General features: G+C 42.5%; 1 protein-coding gene across 1 annotated transcript in view; it reads right to left on the reverse strand.

The window, feature by feature from the left end:
* Positions 1 to 24984, reverse strand: part of KIN (Kin17 DNA and RNA binding protein) — a 416311-nt gene that overhangs the window by 208059 nt on the left and 183268 nt on the right. Inside the window, exon 7 of the mRNA XM_044088362.1 lies at positions 2088 to 2145. Coding sequence (XP_043944297.1) covers positions 2088 to 2145 — 58 coding nt within the window. The remainder of the gene's footprint in view (positions 1 to 2087; positions 2146 to 24984) is intronic.

Genomic DNA, 24984 nt, shown 5'->3' on the forward strand with positions numbered 1-24984 from the left:
CACAAAAGTTCCTCACCAAAAGGATAAAGGGTCTCAAACATCTGTCCTATGCTGCCCGACTGAAAGAACTCCAGCTCTATTCAGTCGACGCTTGCTCAGAGGTGACCTTTGCCTAACATACAAGGCCATGTCAAACCCAGATTTGATGAATATGCTTCACCTCAAAAATCTAGATCCATCAGAGCCACAAGGGCGGAGGCGTAAACCTCGACACGGCTATTAATAGGACGTGCTGGAGGGATAGATTCATCACCCAAAGACTCCCTATGCTGTGGAATAAAATCCCGGTGTATGTGAGGCAGAGCACCTCGCTGGCCTTGTTCAAGAGAAATCTTGACCAATGGATGGGAGATCGCAGATATACCCCAGGGATTACCTCAGTGTCACTGCTCGACAGAGGCACAGCAAAATAATGGGTATAGTTCCCATACTAAAGGGGTGGCGTAAGCCACAAAACTATGGGCTAGGCTTGTAAATGCCCTCGGGCAGATAGCCTAGTATGAACCTATGAACCTATACATATATACATTGTATAATTTTACTTTTAATTTATAAAAATGTGTTTTGCTGCTCCTGCTCCTGCCCCTGTGGGCCAAGGTCATGGCAGAAAAGTCTGATGACCAATCTACTTACCCAGTTAAACTAAGAGCTGCCGACCTTGGAAAAACAAACTGATGATTTATTTCAAAATTATGTTAAAAAAAAAAAGTGAAGAACCCAATACGATATAATTTGTCTTCATGTGATTTTCTCACTCTTCCATCTAAACCCTCCTAGTGCTTTGAGTGAGACAGACACTTGTGACTGTCAGATGACATTCCAAGGAACATAACTGCAACTCTTGGAAAAGCAGAACTGCAAGTGTGAATGTGGACCTATGAATACAATGAATACAATGTTCTTCACTATGGTACCTCAGAATACCCAACCTACTGCAACGTACAGCAATCTTGGCATTAGTATTAAGAATCAGCAATGTAGGTCACAGCTCCCATGTTGGTAATTATAGGGGGAGTCCCTGCAAAAATGCTTTAAAACATTTAACAGCAATTTTTGGGATATGCTTATTTCCATCATAGCTTATTTTATTTTACAAAGTGTGAAGACACATCATTGGGCTTTGCTTTTTTGGCAGACAGCCATGGATTTCTTAGCAAATTTTGCTTTCATAAGTTGAACTATTTAACAAACAGTAAGTACATACCTGCATGGCTTGTATACCTTATTTTAAGTGAAAAACACAACATAAAGGTGTTTTTGTTTAAACTATAGGTACAACTATTAAATAATTTTTGACAGTAAAACACAAACACTCAAGACCTCAGTAAAATAACAAGGCTGTTCATCAGCAGCTAAAGGTAGAACAGAATCTACTTTGAATTATCGTCACTTGACTAACAGACAATTTCATCAGTCAGGACATATTAAAGGCTTAATCAGAGAATACAGATCTAGTTTTTACAAGAGATGTGCCTCACATACTCCTAATTTGTAAATGTATTAATTTTTAAGGTCATCCTACCTTGAAGGAAATGTTATACTTAATTTTAACTGACAAACATCAATTTTCTTTCCCCTGATTTAGTGCAACTTTAGAGTTAGCATATTTAGAAACTGGAGTGTAGGAGGTAAATAAAGCCTTGACAGAGGATGCAGCCCCTGAAACAAAAATCCCTATACTCAGTTCTAAGTTGATTCAATGACAAACTGTGGACGAAAACACTGGTAAGTCAAGTGAGAATTCAAAGCAGACCTGCAGAAATTAAGAATGAGGCAAAGTCAGCAATGGCAGCCCATGAGATTAAAAGTAAAATAATGTATTCACAGGCAAACACACAAACACAAATCCGAAAATGGAAGACCACCACTTAAAGAAATCACTCTTTTATGTCACCAGAAAAGTTAAAAAACATTTGCTCACCTCACGGATGTTTGACAAACTAATGAACTAAATGAACTTCCCAAGCTACTTCTCTCACTGCTAATCAATCTTTTCTTTACAAAGTGCGTGCGCGCACACACACACACACACACACACACACACACACACACACACACACACACACACACACACACACACACATTACCTTGATTTTGAAGAGGAAGTTGCTGAAGAGCTTGATCCCTTGTTTAAGTTAAATACCACTATGAAAAGAAAAACAAAACAGATGTAACTATGATACTTCAGAAGAATTTTTGACAGCACCATACTCCACTGTTCAAATTAATAAGTAATATTTCATTATACATCTATAATCAAGCTGATAACAAATTGCATTTCAGTGTACATTAACTAGAAAGACCGAAAGGCAACTGCACTGTATGAAAGACATTACAGTAGTACTGAAATAAAATGGGGTGGCACTGCAGTGAAGAGGTTGGCCTTACTTCCTCACCAGACCTGGCTCTTGAGTTCAGTTTTTTTATTGGGGGTCTGTCTGTCACATCACTGCGTGTTTTTTCAGTGTGGTTTCCAATTTCTTCCAGTATCTCAAAAACTTAATTCCCTTCAGAATACTTTGTCAGAAATTCAAGGGGAACAAATAAGTTTTAACTAAGGGCATGATTCTTTTGAACTCAGATACAGGCTCTGTGCTGCCTGGCCACAGTAAGGCTATACTAAGTTAATGCCATTGGCTGCAAAAAAGCAATTACTAGAAAATGGAAATCAAAATGTAATGCACTGAATATCATAATGAAGAGTTGCAGTCGGCGTCTTTAGAAAATGAAATGAGCAAATTACATAGAAACAAATGGAATTTATGGTAACAATACACACTGAATAAAGCTCAGGAGATGAACAAATGAAATGTGAGGGAAAGCAGGAATAGAGCAATTTATGTAATACTGGAGTGAATGTAAATTGTTAAAAGAAAACATATGCATACTACAGGAAAATAACAATGGACATATTATGGTTTGTTTTCTTTTCTATAACTGTACTTATAGTTATGTCATTGTTTTAAAAGACATGTTTAATAAAGATGTTTTAAAAATATATCCCAAATACTTGCTATTAAGAGGACAAGAAAGATCCTAAATTGCCTGAAGGTGTGTATGTGGTGCGAGTTTTTATTTTATGACAGACTAGCACCCTGTCCAAGATTGGTATTCTGTTTTATCCTCAAGTACCTGGCATCCCCAAATATGCTAAAGTGGATATTAGAAAATGAATGATGGATGAATAACTAAAATAAGACGCTAACTTGCTAAAAGCTACGCAGTAAACAATCTATGCCCATACGCTTGTTGCTCAAATTGAACATTTTTGCCAGACACCTTTAAAAGGGTACAATGTGAAGGCCAAGCATTTTTCTTGTCACAAATTGCATGTTGTCTATGTAATTCATCTCCTAGAACACTACATAAACAGAAAGATTGACTTGCATAGCTCTTCATAATGTTGTCTGCACCTCATTCTGCATTCTTTCTACATATCATTTGTCTTTTATTGAAATGTTCATGTTATTTTGTTCTGTTACTTAACATAGCATTAAATGCCTTTATGGGCTAACGCAAAAAATAAAGCTCTGTTACTATGTATTTATACAAAAAAAAATGGCAACATGGGCATGAAAGACAGGATACTTAACACCTATGTACTGTGGCAGTTGGTGATTTCAAAGCAAGGAGGAGCCTGCAAGTAACTGAATGGATAAGGCATAGCTATATTACAGTAGGGTCAGCCAAGAGCATGGTTACCATTTTACAAAAATAATTATACACTACTGCACATGCTTAACAGTTTTCCAGCAGGAATCTTCCTCAAGATACAGGCCAGAATTATTTTGAGAAGGAGACTTTAGTTCAAACATGAAGTAGTTATAGGCACTTTACTGTGTTGCATCAGCTGTATGACTTAACAAATAATGATCATAGAAATGCACTGCAACTTGCACTAGCCCTGATAAGCTAGATCAGTGACTAATAGTGATCAAATAACAGCAAAGGTCATTCATTTTCAATGACAGACTGCTTCACTGTAGTACAGTTGTGTACACTTACCATAAATGTAGATGTTCGAGTGTATTCACTGTTGCAGTCATCACATTTGGGGTTATCTGCTTGCAGTAGCCCTCAGCCGGCCTGATTATCAAAGTCTTGGGTCCTGCATTGGTTGCCGTCTCATCTTCCATGACGTCAGGTAGTCAGGAGTATAAAGCATGCAGCCGACGCCATTACATCAGTTTTCTTGCCCCAGATGTCAGGTGCCCTCATAATGAGAAGCAATTATATACAAGGTTACACCTCCAACAAAAAAGCAAATACACCAAAAAGCTTTAAGCATAATAAACAAGAATAGAGGTATAGTCAATAGTCAGGGGGCTGGAGGGAGAGTAACCAGGACTGCAACAGTGAATACACTCGAACATCTACATTTATGGTAAGTGCACACAACAGTACTATGTTCTTCGTGTTTCACTGTTGCAGTCATCACATTTGGGTAGATTTCCAAAGCTAAGGATGGGAGGAGGTAATTAGATAGCATTAGGACCAGCTATAAGGCCCTGCAAATCTGCAGTGGCAAAGCCAGCTCTGGATTTAGAAAAAAATGGAAAGTGGTAATGCTTGGTGAAGGTATGTACAGAACTCCAGGTAGCAGCTTCTAAGATGTCCCTGGTAGGGACACCTCTGAGAAAGGCTGTAGAGGTAGATGCAGCCCTGGTTGAATGTGGTCTTATCACCTGTGGGGTAGGTTTTCCATGGTGCTTATAGCAGAAATGAATGCAGTGGCCTATCCACTTAGAAATGGTTTACTTTGAAATGGCCCTCCCCTCTGCCCCTGCAGCAAATGCAACCAGCAGCTGTTCAGATATCCTGAGAGGTTTAGTCCTGTCCAAGTAAAATCTAAGTTGTCTATGCACGTCCAAGGAGTGCAGTATTCATTCCCCTTTGTTCTGTGGATTAGAAAAGAAGGTTGGCAAATGAATGGACTGATTAAGGGCCACACTGGATACTACATTGGGCATGGAGGGAGGGACTGGTCCTGAGGGACATCCTGTCCGCATGAAAGATGATGAAAGGCTCCACTGCCATGAGAGCCTGTAATTCAGACACCCTTCTTGCTGAAGTGATGGCTAGAAGGAAGGCTGTTTTCCAAAAAAGGAATTTTTCAACTCTGCATTTGCAGCTGGTTTAAAGGGAGGTAGAGTGAGCTTTTCCAATACAAAGTTAAGGCCCCAAGCTGGAGTAGGGGCTCTCCTGGGTGGTCTTACGTTTTTGGCCCCTCTGAGGAACTGTTTCAGCAGTGGATGAGAGAAGAGGGGTGGTTCTGTATTGTAATGAGCTGAAATGGCTGAGGCATGAATTTTGATGGAGGAAAAGGAAAGGCCCTTGTGAAGCATCTCAGTTAAGTACTGAAGAATCTGATGTAAATTGGGCACTGCTGTGCCCATCCCCTGAGTTTGGCTCCAGGAACAAAATCTTTTCCATTTTTCAGCATAGGATTTTCTAGTACTAGGCCTCCTTGCCTCCAGAATGACATCCATCATTTGCTTACTGAGGGATGGTAACAGAAAGATCAGGTAATTAGCCAGGCTGCCAGGTTCAGGGTTTGAAGCTGTGGGTGCAGAATCTGGCCCTCCTGCTGGGACAGCAGGGCAGGGGTCCGAGGCAGGTGCCATGGTGCCAGCAGTGATACACTGCGCAAGAGCGGGTACCAGTGTTGAGGTGGCCAGCCTGGTGCAATCAGTATTGTCCTTGGTTTGTCCTGTTTCATATTTAGTAGTACCTTGGAGAGGAGAGGAGAGGCGGAGGGGGAAGGCATAAACTGATAGGTTTTTTCCAGGTGAAGGACAGGGCATCCCCTTTCCAAGCTTGTTTGTGGGGAGTCCTTGTGCAGAATTTGTCCAATTGGTAGTTCTGGGGGGAGGCAAACATGTCTATCTCTGGGCTCCCCTATTTGTTTCTCAACATGTTGAATATCTTTGGTTCCAGTTTTCACTCGTGTGGGTCCATGAGATTTCGGCTTAGGTCATCTGCCAGTGTATTTAGCTTTCCTGGCAGGAATTGAGCCTGTAGGTGCACTTGGTAGCTCAAGGCTGTGTTCCACAGAGCCATGGCTAGTCTACAGAGAGGGTATGAGTGGGTACCTCCCTGCTTGTTTATGTACCACATAACAGTGGTGTTGTCCGTCTTTATCAATAATTGTCCTGGAAGAATGTGGTCCTTGAAGGCTGTCAGAGCATTCTGTACAGCTAATATTTCTTTTTGATTGATATGCAGGTGCATTTGACTTGGGTTCCATTTGCCCTGAATGCACTTCCCTGCCAAGTGAGCCCCCCCCCCACCATGCATAGTCTGATGCGTCTGTTGTTAGGGTTTGGGCGATAGGGGGCAGAGTGAATGGCAGTCCCTTGTTTTGGTGGCAGGCCTCTGCCCACCAAAGGAACTCTATCTGTAGACAAGGTGGGATAGGAATCATTGATTCTAGATCCTGAGAATGTTGACATCATAGGCTTTTTAGATACCATTGTAGTTTCCTCATTTGCAGTCTTGCATATGGAATTAGTAGAGTGCAGGAGGCCATGAACCCCAGGGCTTACAGCATTTTCCTTGAAAATAGCTGGGTCTTTGTGGCCAGTAGTTTGAAGTAGGCTGTCAAATGAACTTGTTTCTCTGCCGTGAGGTAGGCCCTCTGGGAAGTTGTATTCAAGCTTGCTCCCAGGAATACAATTTGTTGGCAGGGTACAAGATGTGATTTATTTTCGTTTAAGGTGTACCCCAGAGAAGTTAGCAATTTCTTTACAAATGCCAGATGATTTAATAGTATGTTCTGGCTTTCTGTCTGAATTAGACAATAGTCAGGGTATTGGTATATTTGAATATTTCTTTGCCTGCAAAATGCAATGACTTGAGCTAGGCACTTGGTGAATACCCTGGGTGCAGTAGATAAGCCAAAGGGCAGTGCAGAGAACTGATCGTGCATGTAGCCTGCTTTGAAGAGTAGGTATCTTCTGCAAGATTCCCTTATTGGGATGTGCAGGTAGGCTTCCTTTAAATCCAGTGTTGCCAACCAGGCATCTTTGCTTAGCATAGGAAGCAGCTGATGAAGAGTTAACATCTTGAATTTTGGGATTACCAAAAATGTGTTTAGGATAGACAGGTCCAGGATAGGACACCAGGAATCGTCTTTTCTGGGTACCAGAAAAAGTCTTGCGTAGAAAACTTGCCCCCATTCTTCTTCTGGGACAGGCTGAATAAACCTGATGCTTAAGAGAGAGAACTTGCTTTTGAGCCTCTGCCTACTGATTTGGGGGTAGATCTGGCCAACCGTTTGGGGTTGGTAAGGAGTGGAAGTGGAATCTGTATCCTTGTGAAACTATATTTAAAACCAATTTATCCTGGGTAATGAGTTCCCAATTTTTTGCCTGCAGGGCAATCTTTCCCCCTAAAGGAACAGTCAGTTGTGCAGGGCTTGGAAGGTTTAAAGTTAAGTCATTGAGACAGTTTACCATATGGGGGAGTCTTACTATTCCGAAGTGGGAGCCCCCCATCGCTTAGTCCTGTGAGTACCTTGGGACTGCAGTCTGGGTGTTCTGCTGGTTCTGGGTTTGGGCTGAGAAGGCCTGGAAGAGGCAGGAAAGGACCAATTCTTAGACGGCAAATGCCTTCTAAATCTGGGAGGCTGCACTAGCAGGAAATCTCTAACAGTTTGCATAGATTTAACTTTTTCCTCTAACTTTTTAAGTACTAGTTCTGCTTTGTTGCCAAACAGGCGGTCTTGGTTTAAGGGAGCATCCAGCAATTTAGCTTTAACATGATCTGGCAAAGATTGCTCCTTAAGCCAAGCATGCCTTCTAAGTACAGACCCAGTGACAGCAGCCCTGCAAGATGCCTCTAATGAATCAAAACCACATTGCAAAGTATGTTTTCCAACTTGTTCAGCAGAATGCATTAAATCCTGTAAATCTTTATTTTCAGCACAGTCAGGAATCAACATCATTTTCTGTTTAAGCAATCCAATAATATGCTGCTGATACTTTAACATATGAAACTGGCAGTTTAAGGCCCTAATGACCAAGGTTGCAGAAGTGTATACCTTCTTACCCCATCTATCCAGCGCCCTGGAATCTGTATCAAAGGGGGTAGGATTTTTGGCAGTAGTAGCCTTAATGCCCTTGGGTCTCTGTGAAATGGTCTCAGGATCCACAGTAGGATTTTTAAAGAGGAACTTGTGAGAGTCAGAAACCCTGTAATACCTATCAGGTTTTCTGGGAGCAGGAGGTAGAGAGTCAGGGGCCAGGCTAGATTCTGGGAAGGCATCATCAACAGTGTCCAGTACAAGAGGGATAGCTAAAGGCCTGTGTTGGGGCAGGAGTAAGAAATCCCCAAGCCTCTTTTTGAAGTCAAAGTAGTCCTGGCTTTCCCAGCGAAAATGCTCCCTAAGAGTATGCAAGGTTTCACCAAAAGAGAAATCCTCTGGAGGGGAAGCAGAGGGAATGGAGTCCTCTCCATCAGAATCCTCATAGGTAGATAAGGGTAAATCCTGGTCATCAGAGGAAACAGAAATTTCAGAGTCCTGATCAGAAGAAAAATCAGTCCTAGGTCTCTTAAAGGGGGAAGGGTGGCTTCCCCTGATTAGAGTAATAAGGTCTTCAGCCATTCTTATCATTTGTTTTTTAGGCATAGGGGCCTGACCATGCGGTCTGGGCGTCTATTTTCTAGGCATTGATCGAGTTTTAGGCCTTGAAGAAGAAGATGGCGTTGGTTTAATATGCAAGTCAGTAGGCCTGAATACACCCTCAGAAGCTGGTGCCTGCACAGTGGCTCTGGACCCATCCAAGGTAGAGACATCCGCAGGTTCCACAGTCGAAGCATCTCGCGGCATACCGGACTCCGAATGGCTCTCAATAGAGGCCTGCGAATCTGAAGTAGCGGGAATCAGGGGCAGCGAAAGCGCCTCACTGAGTACCGGCGAACTGTCGACTAGCTTAGGAGAAGCATTGTCGGCAGCTTTGGACCTATGCGGTCTGTCTCTGTCTTTAATCTTTGCGTTTTTTCGGAATGTCGGTAGTCGGTGGCTTACAGAAACCATTTCTGCATTATTGAACCGAGTACCAAAATATTTAGAAGCATAAAATAAACCGATGATGAATAGTTCAAGGTTTGAATAAGGCACAAAACAGACAGCGAGGTACGTCATGGTCTGGGCCTAAGCAAGGAATGCAGTACGAATGAAAATCTTTATGAGGTACTTGCTTTCCACAAGAAATACAATTGTTAACTTTTACTGACATTGGTTTAGAGCAAGAAAAACGTTCCCCAACGGGGTACTTCGCTTAGTTGAAGACTTCGGTTCTGAAACTCAAAAACGAAAATTTCAGGAGTCGGCAGACCGGCACTTGCAAACTGCTTCTGCTTCGGGCACCGCACGGCAAGAAAGACTGATGTAATGGCATCGGCTACATGCTTTATACCCCTGACTACCTGACGTCATGGAAGATGAGACAACAACCGAAGCAGGACCCAAGACTGATAATCAGGCCAACTGAGGGCTACTGCAAGCAGATAACCCCAAATGTGATGACTGCAACAGTGAAACACGAAGAACATCTACCAAGTGCATACACTTTACTCACTTTACACAACCCTGCCAAGCCAAATCACTTGACTGTTTAAATGTGATCACATATCAACAGAGCTCAGTCACTTTCATGCATAAACTACTTTTGCACTCACCGATTATAGAAACTGACTGTGTACTCCACAGATGTCTGCCTGAGATCAAATAAATAACGACAAGTGTATTTTCATTGTTATCAACATACAGTGTGGCTTTTAAAAGGCCCCCAACTTACGTGCATGTACACAAACACACCAATTACAGTGACTTTGTGCACAGTTTAGAGCTTGTTCATTCTTTCATTCCTTTAAGAATCGATCAAAGAATCAATGGACATAATAATGTACTTTAGCTTGTGCCTGTCAAAAATATACAGTGCAACTTATTGCAAACATCACACACAGATAGATGAGTGCATGCACAGAAAACCACCAATTACAGACATTTTATTGGGTGCACCTTAGATATCAGATTGTGATCAAGTGAATGCATATATAAACGTCCACGACAATGTACTTAAGTTCACTGCTGTCAGACACATACAATGTCATCTACTGCAGCACACACGCACGTATATGCACACACACGTGAAATAAAATAATAACTGTATGAAAAAAAAATATTGTGCTGCTGGCTGGCAGGCAGTGGTACAGCTGAGCAGAACACCACCAGTAAGGTCCTCAGCATATCAGATTACATCACACAGCCCACTAGATTATTTAATTAAAAAACGTGTGTGTTTGTGTGCGTGTGTGTGTCTGTGTGTGTGACAGATAAAATAAACTCACCATGGCTGCACATTAGAGTCCAGACACACTTCTTTCACTTTTCATTCAGACTTCCTCATGCACCAGACACCTGAGGTGGCCTGACCCAACAGGAAAGATCTGCTTGCTGCTTTGTCTTGCTACCCAACTAGCTAACACAAACACTGTTCTGAACTACAAATACAGAAGGCATACTTGTAGTACGACATAGTCATGTTATTTTCAATAAGAGAATTCATGAAAAGGCTGGACTGTTAAAATAGTAGCCTAGTTGTGTAGGTGGACTTTTTTCAATATCAGTAATGGCATTCTGCACAAATGTGGTAGAGTTCTGAGTCCTCTGAGAAAAATCTAAATGTTTTTAAACCAAATGACCTTTAGCATGTCTGTAGCCCGGCAGTCCAGTATCATGAGCCACCTCAACCTATAGCTGAAAATCGATCAAGTATATGGAGGTAGTACATTAAGAACATTAAAGCTTTTACAAATTCAACTATTTGGCCACTGTTTCTTAATGAAACAAGTAAAGGACTTAGATGCTTATTTAGAAGCTTGCAAGTAACTAAAGACAAAGGAAGATAATGAAAAAATAACTATTAGCCTCACCTCCAAAGGTTTTCAAAGAAAGCATTAATTCAGGGTAAAGCTCAGTGAAAGCAAAGAGAAAAAGGAAAGGCAAAATTATGTCATACTCCTGGAACACAGACAGTTTACTGCAAGACAACATGAATAAAACAAAATGATCTACTATGGCATCCTTTGGTCTACCAGTTTGGAGTTACATAAATTATTAAATATTACTATTTGCTAATATAGGACTTCCTAGCAGCAGGGTTTTTTTATCTCCATTAGTACCTGCAGCATGTCCTCAGTAAACAGTTACCTAAAACGTATTAAGACCATTATCCAGGGAACAATTTAAAGCTGTTTGGGGTCTGGATGGATCCAGACTGCAAGGAAGCTTATGGTAACTACACTTAGCAAAGTCCCAAAAGAAGGTAGAACCACAGTTGCCTGGAACAGAAGGGGAGTTGCCAAAAAGATCTTGGTGGGATTCCTTCTGAATCTTCAGAAATACTCTGTATCTCAATGGAAAGGGTAAAAAAATATACAGGTAGGAAAAGAAAAGGCTTCCAGGCCTTCTTGCATGGAGTCCTGGGCCAGAATATTTACAGTTTATTGTTCAGACAGGAAGCAAAAAGGTCTACTTGAAGGACTCCCTACAGATGGGTCACAACTTGGAAGACCCCCTGAACTAGTTTCCATTTCTGAGCGTCTGCCTATGTCCTGCTCAGCTGTCTGCCACAAAGACATGCTGTGACAGAATGTAGGCTGCCTGGACAGTAAGACTATATTGTAAATCTATATCCCATGCTACAATGGTTAGTCTGCAAAAGGGTAAGACCTGGCTCCCCCTTGCTAATGTACCACATCATTGTGGTATTGCCTGTAACAACTTAAAGAGGTCTTGGGAACCAAAGGTGATTCAGAGTTTGAGTGTGTTGATAACATCAAGCATCTCTTATGTTTACGGACTTCTGTCTGCCTTTGTAGTCTCAGATACCTTGCATTTATATCCCTCTTGACATTGTTTCCAAAGTGTGTGTAGTGACTGTTTTGGAGCAGGAGGGGAGAAGGGGAGACCTGGATTCGGGGATATTTGCTGTCTCCATAAAATGATCTACTTTCTCACAAATCCCAGAACTGGTATCTGAAACGATAGTGAGTGCTGGTGCATGGACCAGAGAGACTTCAGATACCACTGCATCTTCCTCATGTAACGTCTTGCCAGATGTATCATGAAAATCATAAGATGCCATGAGACCAAGAATCCCAAAGGTATGCCCTTGCAGTAATTGGAGATGAAAACCTCTGGAACAGATCTAAATATAAATGCATTTTTTGATGTGGATGAAAAGCTCTTTGCACTGTGGTCTAAGAGACACCCCAGAAACAAAACTGTGATGGAGTCAAAAAAGAATTTTGCATTTTCTCTTGGAATCCCCGCTTGCAGAAGAGATCTCTCACCTATGCAAGAAATTCCAGACACTTTTGAAAACGACACTACAAAGATAAGCAAGTGATCTAAACAAAATGTGGATACACTTTAGCCTGCAATAGGCTACAAATGGAGCTACAGACTTTGTAAGCAATGGATAGCCCATATGGCAATGCAGACAACTGATAAGGTTTTATGTGCCTAGATCTCGTTAAGAAATGTCTGAAGTCTGGATGGACAGGAATGTGATGCTCAAATGAGGAAGATGATGTAACAGGTTGTGAAGTGAAAGCATTTTGAACTTGGGTACTAACACAAAGTGGCGTAAGAAAGGACCAGAAATGGTCTTCAGGCATTTTCTTTCTTTGGCACCAGAAACATTCTTGCAAAAAAAAAAAAAAAAAAAAAACACTTCCCAAGTATAAAGGAGGAAATGTTGCCAGTACCATGCCCCCCAAGAAAGCATCTGCTCTAGGACAGGAGGGAACAGAGAGATTTGATGTGGATGTGGAATAATTCCCTGTAAAAGTGGGATTTCTTTCAACTGCTGTCTGTAACCCTGCTGAATCAGTCTCAGAACAAATTTATCTGTTTCCAAAGAGGGAAAGTACAGTTCTGTAAAATCTTACCATAACAGTACATGTCCTTCTCTTCACTGTTGCAGTATTCTAAACAGAAGGGACTTCCCACCTAGGGCAACCCGACACTCAGCCAGTATACAAAAGCCTATTGATCTTTCATGTGCCATGCATCACCATTTATGCTCCCCGCACAGAAAGTACAGCATAAAAGGGACAGACACAAGTACCCAGAACTGAATTATCCCAGAAGAGAGTCTCCATAGGACAAAGGAGTACAACAAACAAGAAGGGGTTGGTGGGAGGGAAGGAGCGAATATTGCAACAGTGAAGAGAAGAACATCTACTGTTGTGGTAAGACTCTATCCATGTCCTATGTCACTGTTGCAGTACTGTAAACAGAAGGAAGGGTAACAAAAGCAAGAAACAGAATGGGAGGTGAAAGGCTAAGAAGAGCCGTCAAACTCAAATAAAATGGTCTCAGCAAAAGCTGCTTTGGCCCTAGAAACTATATCCCAATTTATAATGCTTAGTAAATGTATGCACTGAAGACCAAGTTGCGGCTTCAATGATGGAATTGGTGTCCAATCCCTTGAAGAAGACACCAGAAGCGGTAACAGCCCTAGTGGAATGAGCTCTAACAGAAGTAGACAAAGATTTGCCATGAAAAGTAGAACAAAAGGAAACATCCTTAGATATCCAGGAAGAGATGGTTTGCTTAGAAACAGTCAAACCCAATGTCCTGGGATGAAAGGAAACAGAAAAGTGATTAGACTTATGAATGGCCTTAGTTTTATCCAAATAGTATCTGAGATGTCTATGCATACCCAAGGTATGCCAGACCCTCTCACTAGAAGACTGAGAAGGGAAAAAGCAAGGGAGTTGTACAAACTGATTCAAGGACAACCCATTTACTACCTTGGATATAAAAAAGCATTAGTACGAAGGGACACCCTGTAAAAAAACAAAAAAGGATGAATGGCCATAAGGGCCTGTAGCTCAGAAACTCACCGAGCAGAAGTAAGAACCAGCAACAAAACAGTCTTACAGGTACAATGTTGCAAAGAAGCAGAATCTTCAGACTCAAAAGGAGCCCGAGTCAATTTATTCCAAAACGAAATTAAGGTCCCAAAGAGGAGGAATAGGTCTCCTTGCAGGCCTAATATGCAGGATGCCTTAAGAAATTGTTTGACCTCAAAACGGGAAGCCAAAGATTCATGGTCCGACAAGCAAAAATAGCTGACAAATAGGCCAGGCCACACTTGAGCAACTCACACAAATAAGACAGGACCAGAGGGACCCCCACTAAAAAAGGGTCCTGGTTATGAGCATGGCACCAGATGGAATTTTTTTTCCCCATTTAGACATACAAGATTTTCTGGTTGAGGGTTTCCTTGCCTCCTGTAAAAAAAAAAAAAAAAAAAAAAAAAAAAAAAAACTGAGCATGTCCTCAGAAAACAGGTGCCTGAAAGGGATCAAAACCCTATCACCCACAATGTCAGTTGAAGACTGGCCATGTGAGCATGGATGAGAGACCTCTTGTCCAGTGTGAGGAGATGCAAATGGTGAGATAACTTGTGATGATTGCCCCAGGCCAGGTTCATTAAGAGGGGGAACCAGTACTGTTGTCCTGGCCAAAAGGGAGTGACTAGCAAGATTTTTGTGGAGTCCAGTTGAATAGTCTGCAGGATGCTTGGAAGCAGAGGAAGAGGAAAGAAAGCATAAAGAAACATTACCTTCTAAGGAAAAGAAAGGGTGTCTGTCTTCCATGCCAGATGGCATGGCACTCTGGAACACGAGAAGCTGCCTGTTCAGAGGGCTGGCAAAAAGATCTATCTGAGGAATATGCCATCAATGGACACTATCCAGAAAGATGTCTATGTGAAGCATCCATTCATGAGCCTGTGTTATGGACCTGCTCAGAGAGTCTACAACTAGATTGTGCTCTGAAGGAAGGTATACTGCCTGAAGAGTTAACTAATAACAGAGAGCCACCACCTAAGCCTAAAGAGCCACCCTGCAGAGGATCTAAAACTTTGTGCCTACTTTCTTGTTGACATACCACATCATTGTAGTGTTGTCTGGTACAACTTCAAAGGGCCTGGAGAGAACATGGGGTGAAAAGCTTGAAGGGCCAGAATCAGAGCTCTCATCTCTTTGATACTGATATCATCTGACTTCTGATGGGTGGGCCAGAAATCATGAACTTTTAGGTGACCAAAAGAAGCCCCCCAACTCATGTCTGAGGCATCAGGGAAGAGTCTTTGAGAAGGGATTGGAGGCTGAAAGGGTAGGCCTAGGTTGAGTGCAAACTGTTTGTCTCCTTCCCTGTCTCAAGAAGGAATTCGACACTGAAATCCAAAGGGTGAAAAATGCTACAGCCAACCTAACTTGAGCTTCCACATATGCAGGCTGGCAAGAGGGAGCACTGGAATAGAAAAAGCCATGAAGTCTATGGCCTGAAGAAACTCCCTGGCTGGCATGGCAGTCAGAGGAAGAAAAGAATGAAAGAAAGCTGTCAATGACAAAATGTCTGGAGGAGGGAGAGACCAATGTTAGCACGGTCTGAATCCTGCATCCCAGATACACATGACCCTGAGAGGGAGTTGGGATGGACTTTTGGAAGTCGATAGTGAACCCCAGGCTTTGAAGAAGAAAGATGGTGAACTCCAGATGTTGTAACAAGCGACTGGGAGAAGGCACCTGAACCAAAAGGTCATCTAGGTAAGTAAAAATCTGAATGCTTTGCAGCCTGCAGAAAGCAATCACAGGAGCTAGGCATTTTTTGAATACCCTTGGGGCAGTACAGAGGCCAAAGAGCAAAGTAGAGAACCGAAAATGAAAGGAAGACAGAGAGAAATGGAAAAAAACCTCAAGAAAAGAGGGTGAATAGGAATACGAAGGCAAGCATCTTTCAGAGCCAAAGACACCAGAAAAGCCTGGGGTAGTAAAAGAGGAAGCAGGGTTGAAAGACTAAGCATCCAAAAAAGAAGGGACCTGGAGAAAGGTGTTGAGCTGGGACAGATCCGAATAGGTCTCATCTCAGAGTGTCTTCCTTTCGAAGAACCAGAAACTTCCTGGAATAAAAACCCTTTCCCACTTGGGAAGGGGGGACAGGTTGAATGGTTCCTTGGTTCACCAGGGACCCTAGAACCTCCGGGAAATGATAAAATTGCTCTAGAAGTGGTTGCAAAATCCCTGAAATAGGAGGGAGAGACTTCCATACCATGAAGTAACACTGATGGATGACAGAAAGGACCCAAGAGTCTGAAGTGATGAAACTGATTTAGAAGACAGAGAATGCCAAAGGGACAAAGAAACATGGTCTAAAAGAAGGGGGCAGCAAACTGTCAAAGAGAAGCAGGGTTATCAGATAAAGGAGGCTTCTGGGCCAAAGAAATCTGAGAAGCCTTAGCAGAGGGTGCCCTCCTACCACCCCTCCTGCCTTTGGAGGTCTGGCAGGATTGCCTGTGAACAAAAGCAGATCTAGAAGGATAATTCCTCTGGAGCTTAGGGAACAGGAGAGACAAAAATATGTTTAAGGTCCTGCAAGGCTTCGCATTTCTCTTGAAGAGACTTAAACAGGTTAGCAGCAGCAATTCCAAAAAGTTGTTTATTATCCAAAGAAGCATCCAGCAACTTGGCCGTAATGTCCTCAGACAGAAACTGGAGATGAAGCCAAGAATAACACCTCATAACAGACCCCAAAACCGCAGCTTGGAAGAGGCATCAGCAATATCACAGCTACACTTAGAGTGGGGAGCCACCTGAGAGGCAGAACCTGAAATAGATAAGACAGAGGATTTGCTTTCACAATCAAGGCAATCAGAAATAACCTGACAAGCCTGAGCAATCAAGGCCATAGCATACCTGGTCATGTGGGCCTGGTAATTAACAGCCCTAAAGGCCAAAGTAGAAGCAGTGTAAAAACGTTCTTACTAATCCTCTCCATTGCTCTACTATCATTATCAGAAGGCAAAGGTTTGGAAGAGGGCAAAAGCATAGAACGTTTTTCAGAAAAGACTGACACCACAGCAGGATCAGCAGAAGGACATTTAAATAAAGACTGACAATTGGCAAGAACCTTACAGAACCCATCAGGTCTCTCAGGACCAGGAAACCGAGAATCAGGAGACTTGAAAGCAGCAATGAAAGTAACATGGGAGATAACCCAGGAGGAACTACCAATGGTTTGAGAAGAATCCCACTTAAAGTATTCCATCATCCTAGTAATTGTGTCCCCAAAGGACAATTCCTCAAAAGGAGACTAATGGTTAACAGACTACACTTCATCAGAGCCATAAGCCAAAGGTGAAGGCATCTGTGAAGAATGGGACAAAAAACCCTCATCAGACACTGAATCCTCATCCGAGGAATCTGGTTCCCTTAGCCATTTAGAAGGGGTCCAAGGAGAAGCAAATACTGAAACTCCTTGAGGAGGGCTTTAGGGCCATCAAGGCAGAAAACAAGCTCTGACTAAACTCTTGCCATTCCCCTTGAGAATCCTTAGGCTGGACTGAAACATGCTTCATTTTTTTTATCTTTTCTTGAAAGGGACATTAGCCCTAACAAACACTGGATGTTCTGAACCTTGGCAAATTTCGGTAAGAGAACCCAGAATCTCCACCCTGACCAATATCTGCAATATTCCTCTAGGACCCTCTGATATAGTTCCCATCACGTCCACAAGAGACATCTGCAAGGCCTCAGAGGATGTGTGAAAAGCTGGATCCATGCCAGCCTCCATCAGGGTCATGGCAGAAGAATTTGATGTAGATGCCGAATGACCTACAGAGCTACTAATTGCTTCTAGAGGGACATCCCGTGGATGCTGAATTGCTAAAGAATCCGGCCAAGACTTCTTGGCCTTCTTCTTACCTAGCAGGAGTATCTCAGGGTTAAAGGATTCTGCCATGGTACTCTGGGCTAACTGTTTAAGCCATTAATTTTCAAGATAAATGGCCAGGGAAGCCGAACAGCATCTGAGTGTCTTAGGCGCAAATGCCTTACAGATGCAAGTAGGGTTGTGGGAAGCACCCAAACAAAAAAGACATTGATCATGACAATCCTTATGGGGAATCTGCCTCTCACACTGACATTTTCCGTTCTTGGATGACATAAACTCTAGGTAGCAAAATAAAATACAAGACCAAGAAAAGAAAAAAAAATCCAACAGACCTACAAGCAATAATGGTGTTTGAACAGACAGCAAAGTAGTTCTAGGTAGTTACGTCCATATGTTCCTTTTATGCTCTACGTTCTGTGCAGGAAACATAACGGACATATGGCGCATACAAGATCATTAGGCTTTTATATACTGGTCAAGTGTTGGGCTGCCCAGGGCAGGTGATTCATTCTGTTTAGAATACTGCAACAGTGATATAGAAAGACATCTGGAAATTCAGACATTTTGGAACGAATAAATGACTGCCATGATGGGGGTGGAAGACAAGGTCATTTACATAGTCATTCTGACTTATTTGACTATCCTTTTTTCTGGAGGGTTCCTGCTTTCTTTTTAAGACCTATCTGCCACTTTTTTTTTTTTTTTTTAAATGACTGCTTACTAACATTTTGCTAAGACTGCTCATTTTTTATCTTGCCAAAACTGGAAGAGAGAGAGCAAAGGAGGAGGGCTGAAAAACCTGACAAACATTCTATTAGCTTACCCTTATCATCACATTTTTGATAACCTCTGCAGCACAGGGTCCAAAAACTAAATCTCTATCCAATGGAGAATTTAAAATCTATTTTTTTTTAATTTTCTGAGAGGTTCTGAGAGCACAACAGGCAAACCTCCTCAACACATTACCAGTGGCAACAGCCCTGAATAAGGTATTTACAGAGTCATAAACATACTTTAAACAATGACCCAAGTCCCCAGAGGAAGGTTTTACATAATCTGAGAGAGGCCAGACAGATATGATTCTCCCCCCATGTTCAAACTAGAAATCGCAGCTAACTATACTTTGATTGTGGAGTAACCAACTCCATTGTGAAAAACTGAAGCAAGAAATTCTAACACTAATGAAACGGGTAGAAAAATGATCCAACTATCTCTCAAAAGCCTATACAGAGAACCTTTTCCATTGACATTTATAGACCTTCCTAGCTGAATCTTTCTTAGAAGATGCGAGAAAATGTACTACTACAGAAAAAAGCCCAGAATGCCTAGCCATCATCAAAAGTAGATGTCCAGGTGAGGCATCCCAGATGGGTGAGACAGAAAATCTGGATCCAGTACCAAAGAAGGGTGCAACACAAGAGGCAGAAGGAAGGGGAACCACACTTGTCGATGCCAGAACAGGGAAATGAGGATGACCGTGCTCTTCTGTGGAGATGCTTTCTGTACAAATTTTGGGATTACAGGGGTTGGTGGGTGCACATAAAGAAGATTGGAGGGCCAAATGTGGATCAGAGTATCCCCTGGTGACTCTCCCTCTGGCGGGATCACGACAAAGCACTGCTGTATTTGGAAATGGTAGGAGAAGCAGAGAGACTGCAGAATAGCTGTCCACACTAACGAAAAATCTGTTTCATCACTGTTAGGTTGGGGGATCACTCATGAGGTAGAATATTTCTGCTCAACCTGTCCACCACATGCTGGACCTCCCCAGTATGTGTACTACTGTTAGAAAACAACCAGAAGAAATTGTCCATGGCCAATTGCTCATCACTTCTCAACACAAGGGATAGGATTGTGCCCCCCCCCCTTTATTAATGTACCAGACCAACGACATATTGTCCATCAGAATGCATATCATCCCTACAGGGAGGATGACCTGGAAGGCTTGCAATCCTAAGAGGAATGCCCTCATCTCTAGGATACCGATGAGAAGACTGACCCCTGAGGGGGACCACATACCTTGGAGCGTCTTCTCGATATAATAGTCTCCCACCACAGCTGGGAAGCATTTGTGGTTAATGTGGCCCTGGGCAAAGGGGGAACAAAGAGGCAGCCCTGAGAAACCCTGAATGACTGAATCCATCAAGTTCCATGGTCCCTCTGCAGATTTCGGTAAGACAAACTAGGAAGTTCAATAGTTGGTGCCTAACTGACCACTGGACCATCAACCTCAATTGCAAAATGTTTCTCAAGCCTGTGCCACAAAATCCACATCCAAACACAGAGCAGCAAATGAGATCTGGAGTACTGTTGGGGTTGGCATAGGATTGTGGGTAGGGACAGGAGCCTAAGCTACAGATAATAAGTCTGGAAAATGGCTAAAGTTGGATCTGAAAGCCATCAGTTGAGGGGTGGAAGGAAAAAACAACATCAGATCCACAGGATGTGACAAACATCCTCCAATGCTGACAGTACTGGCAGGATGCAAGGAAGTTCTGGGAATTCCAGTTGTAACAATGCATAGCATTTTGAGGAACTGAGAAACCTCAGTGTTCTCCCACTGAAAACACTGGCACATTCTACAAATAGTTTCAGAGAAACAGAATCATTGACAACAAGATTCAGATAACATGCTCTCTGAGTGTAAATTCTGAAGAGGAAGAACCTGTATCTGGTCCCATCATATTCCGCTCCAAAATTCAATTTCTTCAATCAGTTCAGTAAAAGATGAATCCATTTTATTTTTACCAGAAACCACCTTATAAGAAGGGTTAATAGCCTGTACAAGACCATGAGCCAAACTTAAAGTGCTCCTGTCCAGTGAAGGCAGGAGAAGATGCATGTTAGGGTTATTAATGGCAACAACAGCCTCCCCGGGATGGGCACATTCTGGTTAAGCAGAGGCACCTTCCCTGCCCCTTCGCCCAAAGCCGACAAAAGCAGCTCTGTCTTGCCCACTGAGGGGACCCCAACAGCCACAGAGGACACGGCTAACCTCTAGTCCATACTAGTTGTACGGGCAACACCAGAGAGATATGGGTGAAAAAGACAAGTGGTCTGAAGAACAAGCTTTTGACACAGCAGAGTCATCCAGGCAAATTGCTAGCCTGCTGTGGTAGCAAAGACTGTTTAATCAACTTTTTATATTTTTCTTTTTGTGGCTGGAAAGAGGACTGACCATGTTAACAGTAATTTGTTCCACTGTCAAGACAAAAATGGTGCTTCTTTCCAGGGGAAACTAAGTAGCACAAACCAGTAACATTTTAAAGCAGTATAAAGTCACTTTTCCCAACAACAACAAAAAAAAAAAAACAGTAGAAACCAAATACATTTTACATTACTTTTTTGAACTGGTAAATAAAGTCTCTCCAGAAAAACAAATGGTTTTAAAATGTTTAAGTCAAATTTTAAACTGACAAATCCAAAAGTGTGCTCCCATTTAAAAGTACAGCAAACTTGTATGAGTCAAAAAAATACAAATTTCTAGCTTAAAACATACTTTAACAAGAAAGTAAATTTAAACATTAAACATAACCTGTGGAAGGTTTTTGCCCACAGGAAACTTACCTGCCCTGCAACTGAACAGCACAAACCAACCATTATTCTCAAAAGCTAGCACAAAAGTGTTCTCTTTGACAGCTGGAAACCTCTGAAGGGCTTGGCACCCAGACCCGTGTTGTAATCAACTCAGCTCAAACCACCTGAAGGTTTGAATGGGTAGAAGTTGCCCTGAAGCTCTGGAAATTGGCTAGCTGATGCACCCTACACAGAATACAACTCATATAGTTTAGGCTACTACAGCAGTGATCAATATGAAGAACACTTGTGGATACTTGGCAATTGTTGCAGGGGCAACAAGTCAAAAACATGTTTAAGTCTGACACTTTCTGATATGGGTCAGACTATGCGAGCATTTGTGAGGCAGCAGAGAATGGCTATTTGTATGCATGAAATGTGGTTATTTCTGGAATATTCAGAGTAAACAGAAGAAGATGGTTTAATATAGCCCACTCTCAGTACTACTTGACAAGTGGGGGATGGGATCTAATACTGCCTTGGTTTGCCAATATACCAAATAGAGCTGTGATGCTGAATAAATAGCATTACAGAAGAAAGGAAGGATGGATGTCCTGTAAGGCCTAAAGAGTTAGCAAGATTACTGCCCACTCCAGAAAACTAATGTGTAGGCACACGTCCTGTGCCATCCACTTCCCTTGAACTGCTCACCCACTGCAGTGCCTCACTATCTAGGACAGAGGCATCCACTACTGTATAAAGAATGCAAGAACAACTGTAAGAAGGTTATCCAACTGGAGCCACTGGTACAGACTACACTGACATGCTTTGGATATCCTGACTTGAGCCTAGGGAGGACAATAGTGCTGCAACCACTTAATTCAGAGTGTCCACTGAAACACTCATGTGCAGCCACAAGTCACAAAACTTGAAAACCAAGGTCAGCTGGTACAAATCTCAGAGATAAGCAAACAGATTGGTTTGCAAGGTGTTCTGCACCTTGTCCAGGGCAGATAAACCAGACTTATTCTGTTACTGATCATGGCCAGTAAGAACAGAATGCCCTGGGTGAGACTGAGTTCAGACTTCTCTAAGCTGAAGGTGATGCCTAGTCAAGGTAACAGCCAGAACAGCACACCAGCATAGTGGAGAAGGTATCTCTTATGGACAACACCAGCAGCTAGCTGTCCAGGTAAGGAAAAACTCTGATGCCACTACAAGCTAGAAGCTGCCACTGCTGACTGCTGCCATGCATTTGCTGAACTTGGGAGGGTGAGATGAGACCATATGGTAGGGATCTGAATTTACTGTGAATGGTCTTGAATCTGAAACTACCAGGATGTTTTTGCAATCCTGATGTGCAGGACACATCCTGGAGACTGAAATTGCACATCCAGTCTCCTCTGAGTATACATGGGAGGATAGGCATGCATGTCCATGCAAAGTGACTTTACTCACATCAAACAATTTAGGGCACAGGGAGCTTGTATGGGCCTGATGTCCTGCATTTTTTTTGGGAATCAAAAAGAATTTGTAATAAAATTCTTGACCTTGCTAGTCTGCAAGAACCTCTTGCAAGGAGCTGATGAACTTCTGTCCTAATCTGTGCTAATAGGGTTGCACGTCTGGCAATGGCAGAGACGGGCATCTCAGTTTGGACCTAAATTAAATAAAAGACCCTTTCTTGAGGCTTTCCCTCAGCTATCCTTTCATAGGTATCTGGGACCACTGGAAAAAGTGAAGGGAGTATCTAACACCAATCACCTCCCACGGAAGACAGGCAGAATGGGAGTCTAGAGCTGCATGATCACAACTCAGGCACTTGAAAGCACTAACATGTGAGGCCAAGAGTGCTCATCCTGGGAAGGGGCAGGTAAAGTCACAATTGGAGTAGGGCTCCAACTCCTGGTGTGTCTTCTGGCAAGTCTGCTTGCCACTATGATGGACACTATCATGGCAGGGGAGGGGGTCATTTTTGCCCGCACACATGCACCTGGAGACTGGTTTGCTAACTAACTCCAAAATCTATCATCTAAGGGCTCAGCTGAGTAGACTGTCTCCATGGAGATAGTACAAATTGGTCACAGAGCTCTAGCTCTATCCAGGGAAAGAAGGAGTCTGGCTCAATTGAGTGAATAGGCCAGTTGAGAGCTGGTAGGGGAGCTAGTGCTCAAGGGGAAATACATCAACAGATAAGAAAATTGCCTCTTTAAAAGAGGATCTGCATTCCTGGGATCACTGAATCTAGTGGTCTTTAGACCAGTGATTATGTTGTTTGCTGGGAGAGGACTTACTGGGTGCTGTCTATCGTCACTGAAGACTCCACAAAGCATTGTGAAAAAGTGGATTTTTTCTGGCCCCTTTGCATTCCGCAGAAGAAACACTGAGGAAAATGAAAAGTGGACCCTGTGGCTGAAAGGGGCTATCAGTTTTCCTTTATGCCCTGGACAGGATGGTTAATATCAGGTCCAAAGGCTCCCAAAAAGCATCCATGATTACCACCAATACCTTCTGTTAAGGTAGTAAAGAGAACCTATGAGTGCCAGTGCATAACAATCCTGCATCCTACAGCAATATCTGCTCTATGTGCAGTAATAATTGCTATTGTATCCATAAGATAGCTTACCACAGATATTTTAGACCAAGTGACATCCTGTGGAGTCTTCTGTGAATAAAAAAGCTCCAAAGATGGATGGTTCTCTGTCCACTTCGTCACTTGCCAAACATTAAATTTAGTCCATCTCAGGAGTAATGGCAGAAATAAATGGACCTTTGGTCACATTCTCCCAAAGCAGGATCTAAATAGTGAGGCTTACTGTTCCCCTACCTAGGAATGTCCAGGGAATCTTATGTATCAGAGGTATAATGACCAGAAGCTAGGTGCCTCTGGGTTATCTGCAAAGGAAAATAAAGATTTCTGTGATTTCTGCATTGAGAAAGAGTGAAACTGTGGCTACAAAGCCCAACAGCTAAGTAACAGGAGCTTGAGTCAATAATGGAAGAGAGAGCAGATCTTACTGGTGCTAGTTTTGCATTGTGGTGGAGAGACACACCTCCAACAGGGGTGAGGCAGACATACACCAGAACCTCTAACTGCAGTACATAGCATACATGGGCCAAAACATAAATAAAAAACAAAATAAGCCTGTCTAATGCAAGGGGGGGGATAGCACCAGTATGAACTCAGACAGAGTTCTGGTACCTGAAGTGGGGAGACCATTAAATCACTACTCCCATTTGAAACAAGACTGCTCAATTCAGATAGTTTCTCACCTTCTTGGAAGGCTGCGAGAAGGGAGGGATCAAAAGATTCTGTATGTATTAAAGCTTAACAATGGCTTTCACAAGACCCACAAAATTAGTGGGAGAGACAGCTGAGACCTCATGAATGGAGAGGGAAAAATCACTTCTTGCTATGACATGCAGGAAGGCAATCTTGTATCCAAGTAGCTTGGATACCAGAACTTGTAAAATATGGCATAATTCTGACTTGAGCAAGTTTGGAATATTTAGCTTTAATGGCTGACTCTTTAATGGACTAAACCAACTTAAAACACAGAGAGGCTTTTACCAGCCTGAAAAGTCCTGGAGAAACAAGTTTACATTCGATATCTAGAAAGCGCGAGAGATGACGGGAAGAAGATATGTGCCCGTCAATAATAAGATGCCTTTTTACAACCTGTCATTCTAATACAAACACAACGAGGTTTATG

This window comes from Protopterus annectens, chromosome 11.part0 (assembly GCF_019279795.1).
Source record: "Protopterus annectens isolate FY-2018-M chromosome 11.part0, PAN1.0, whole genome shotgun sequence".
Taxonomy (NCBI): Eukaryota; Metazoa; Chordata; order Ceratodontiformes; family Protopteridae; genus Protopterus; species Protopterus annectens.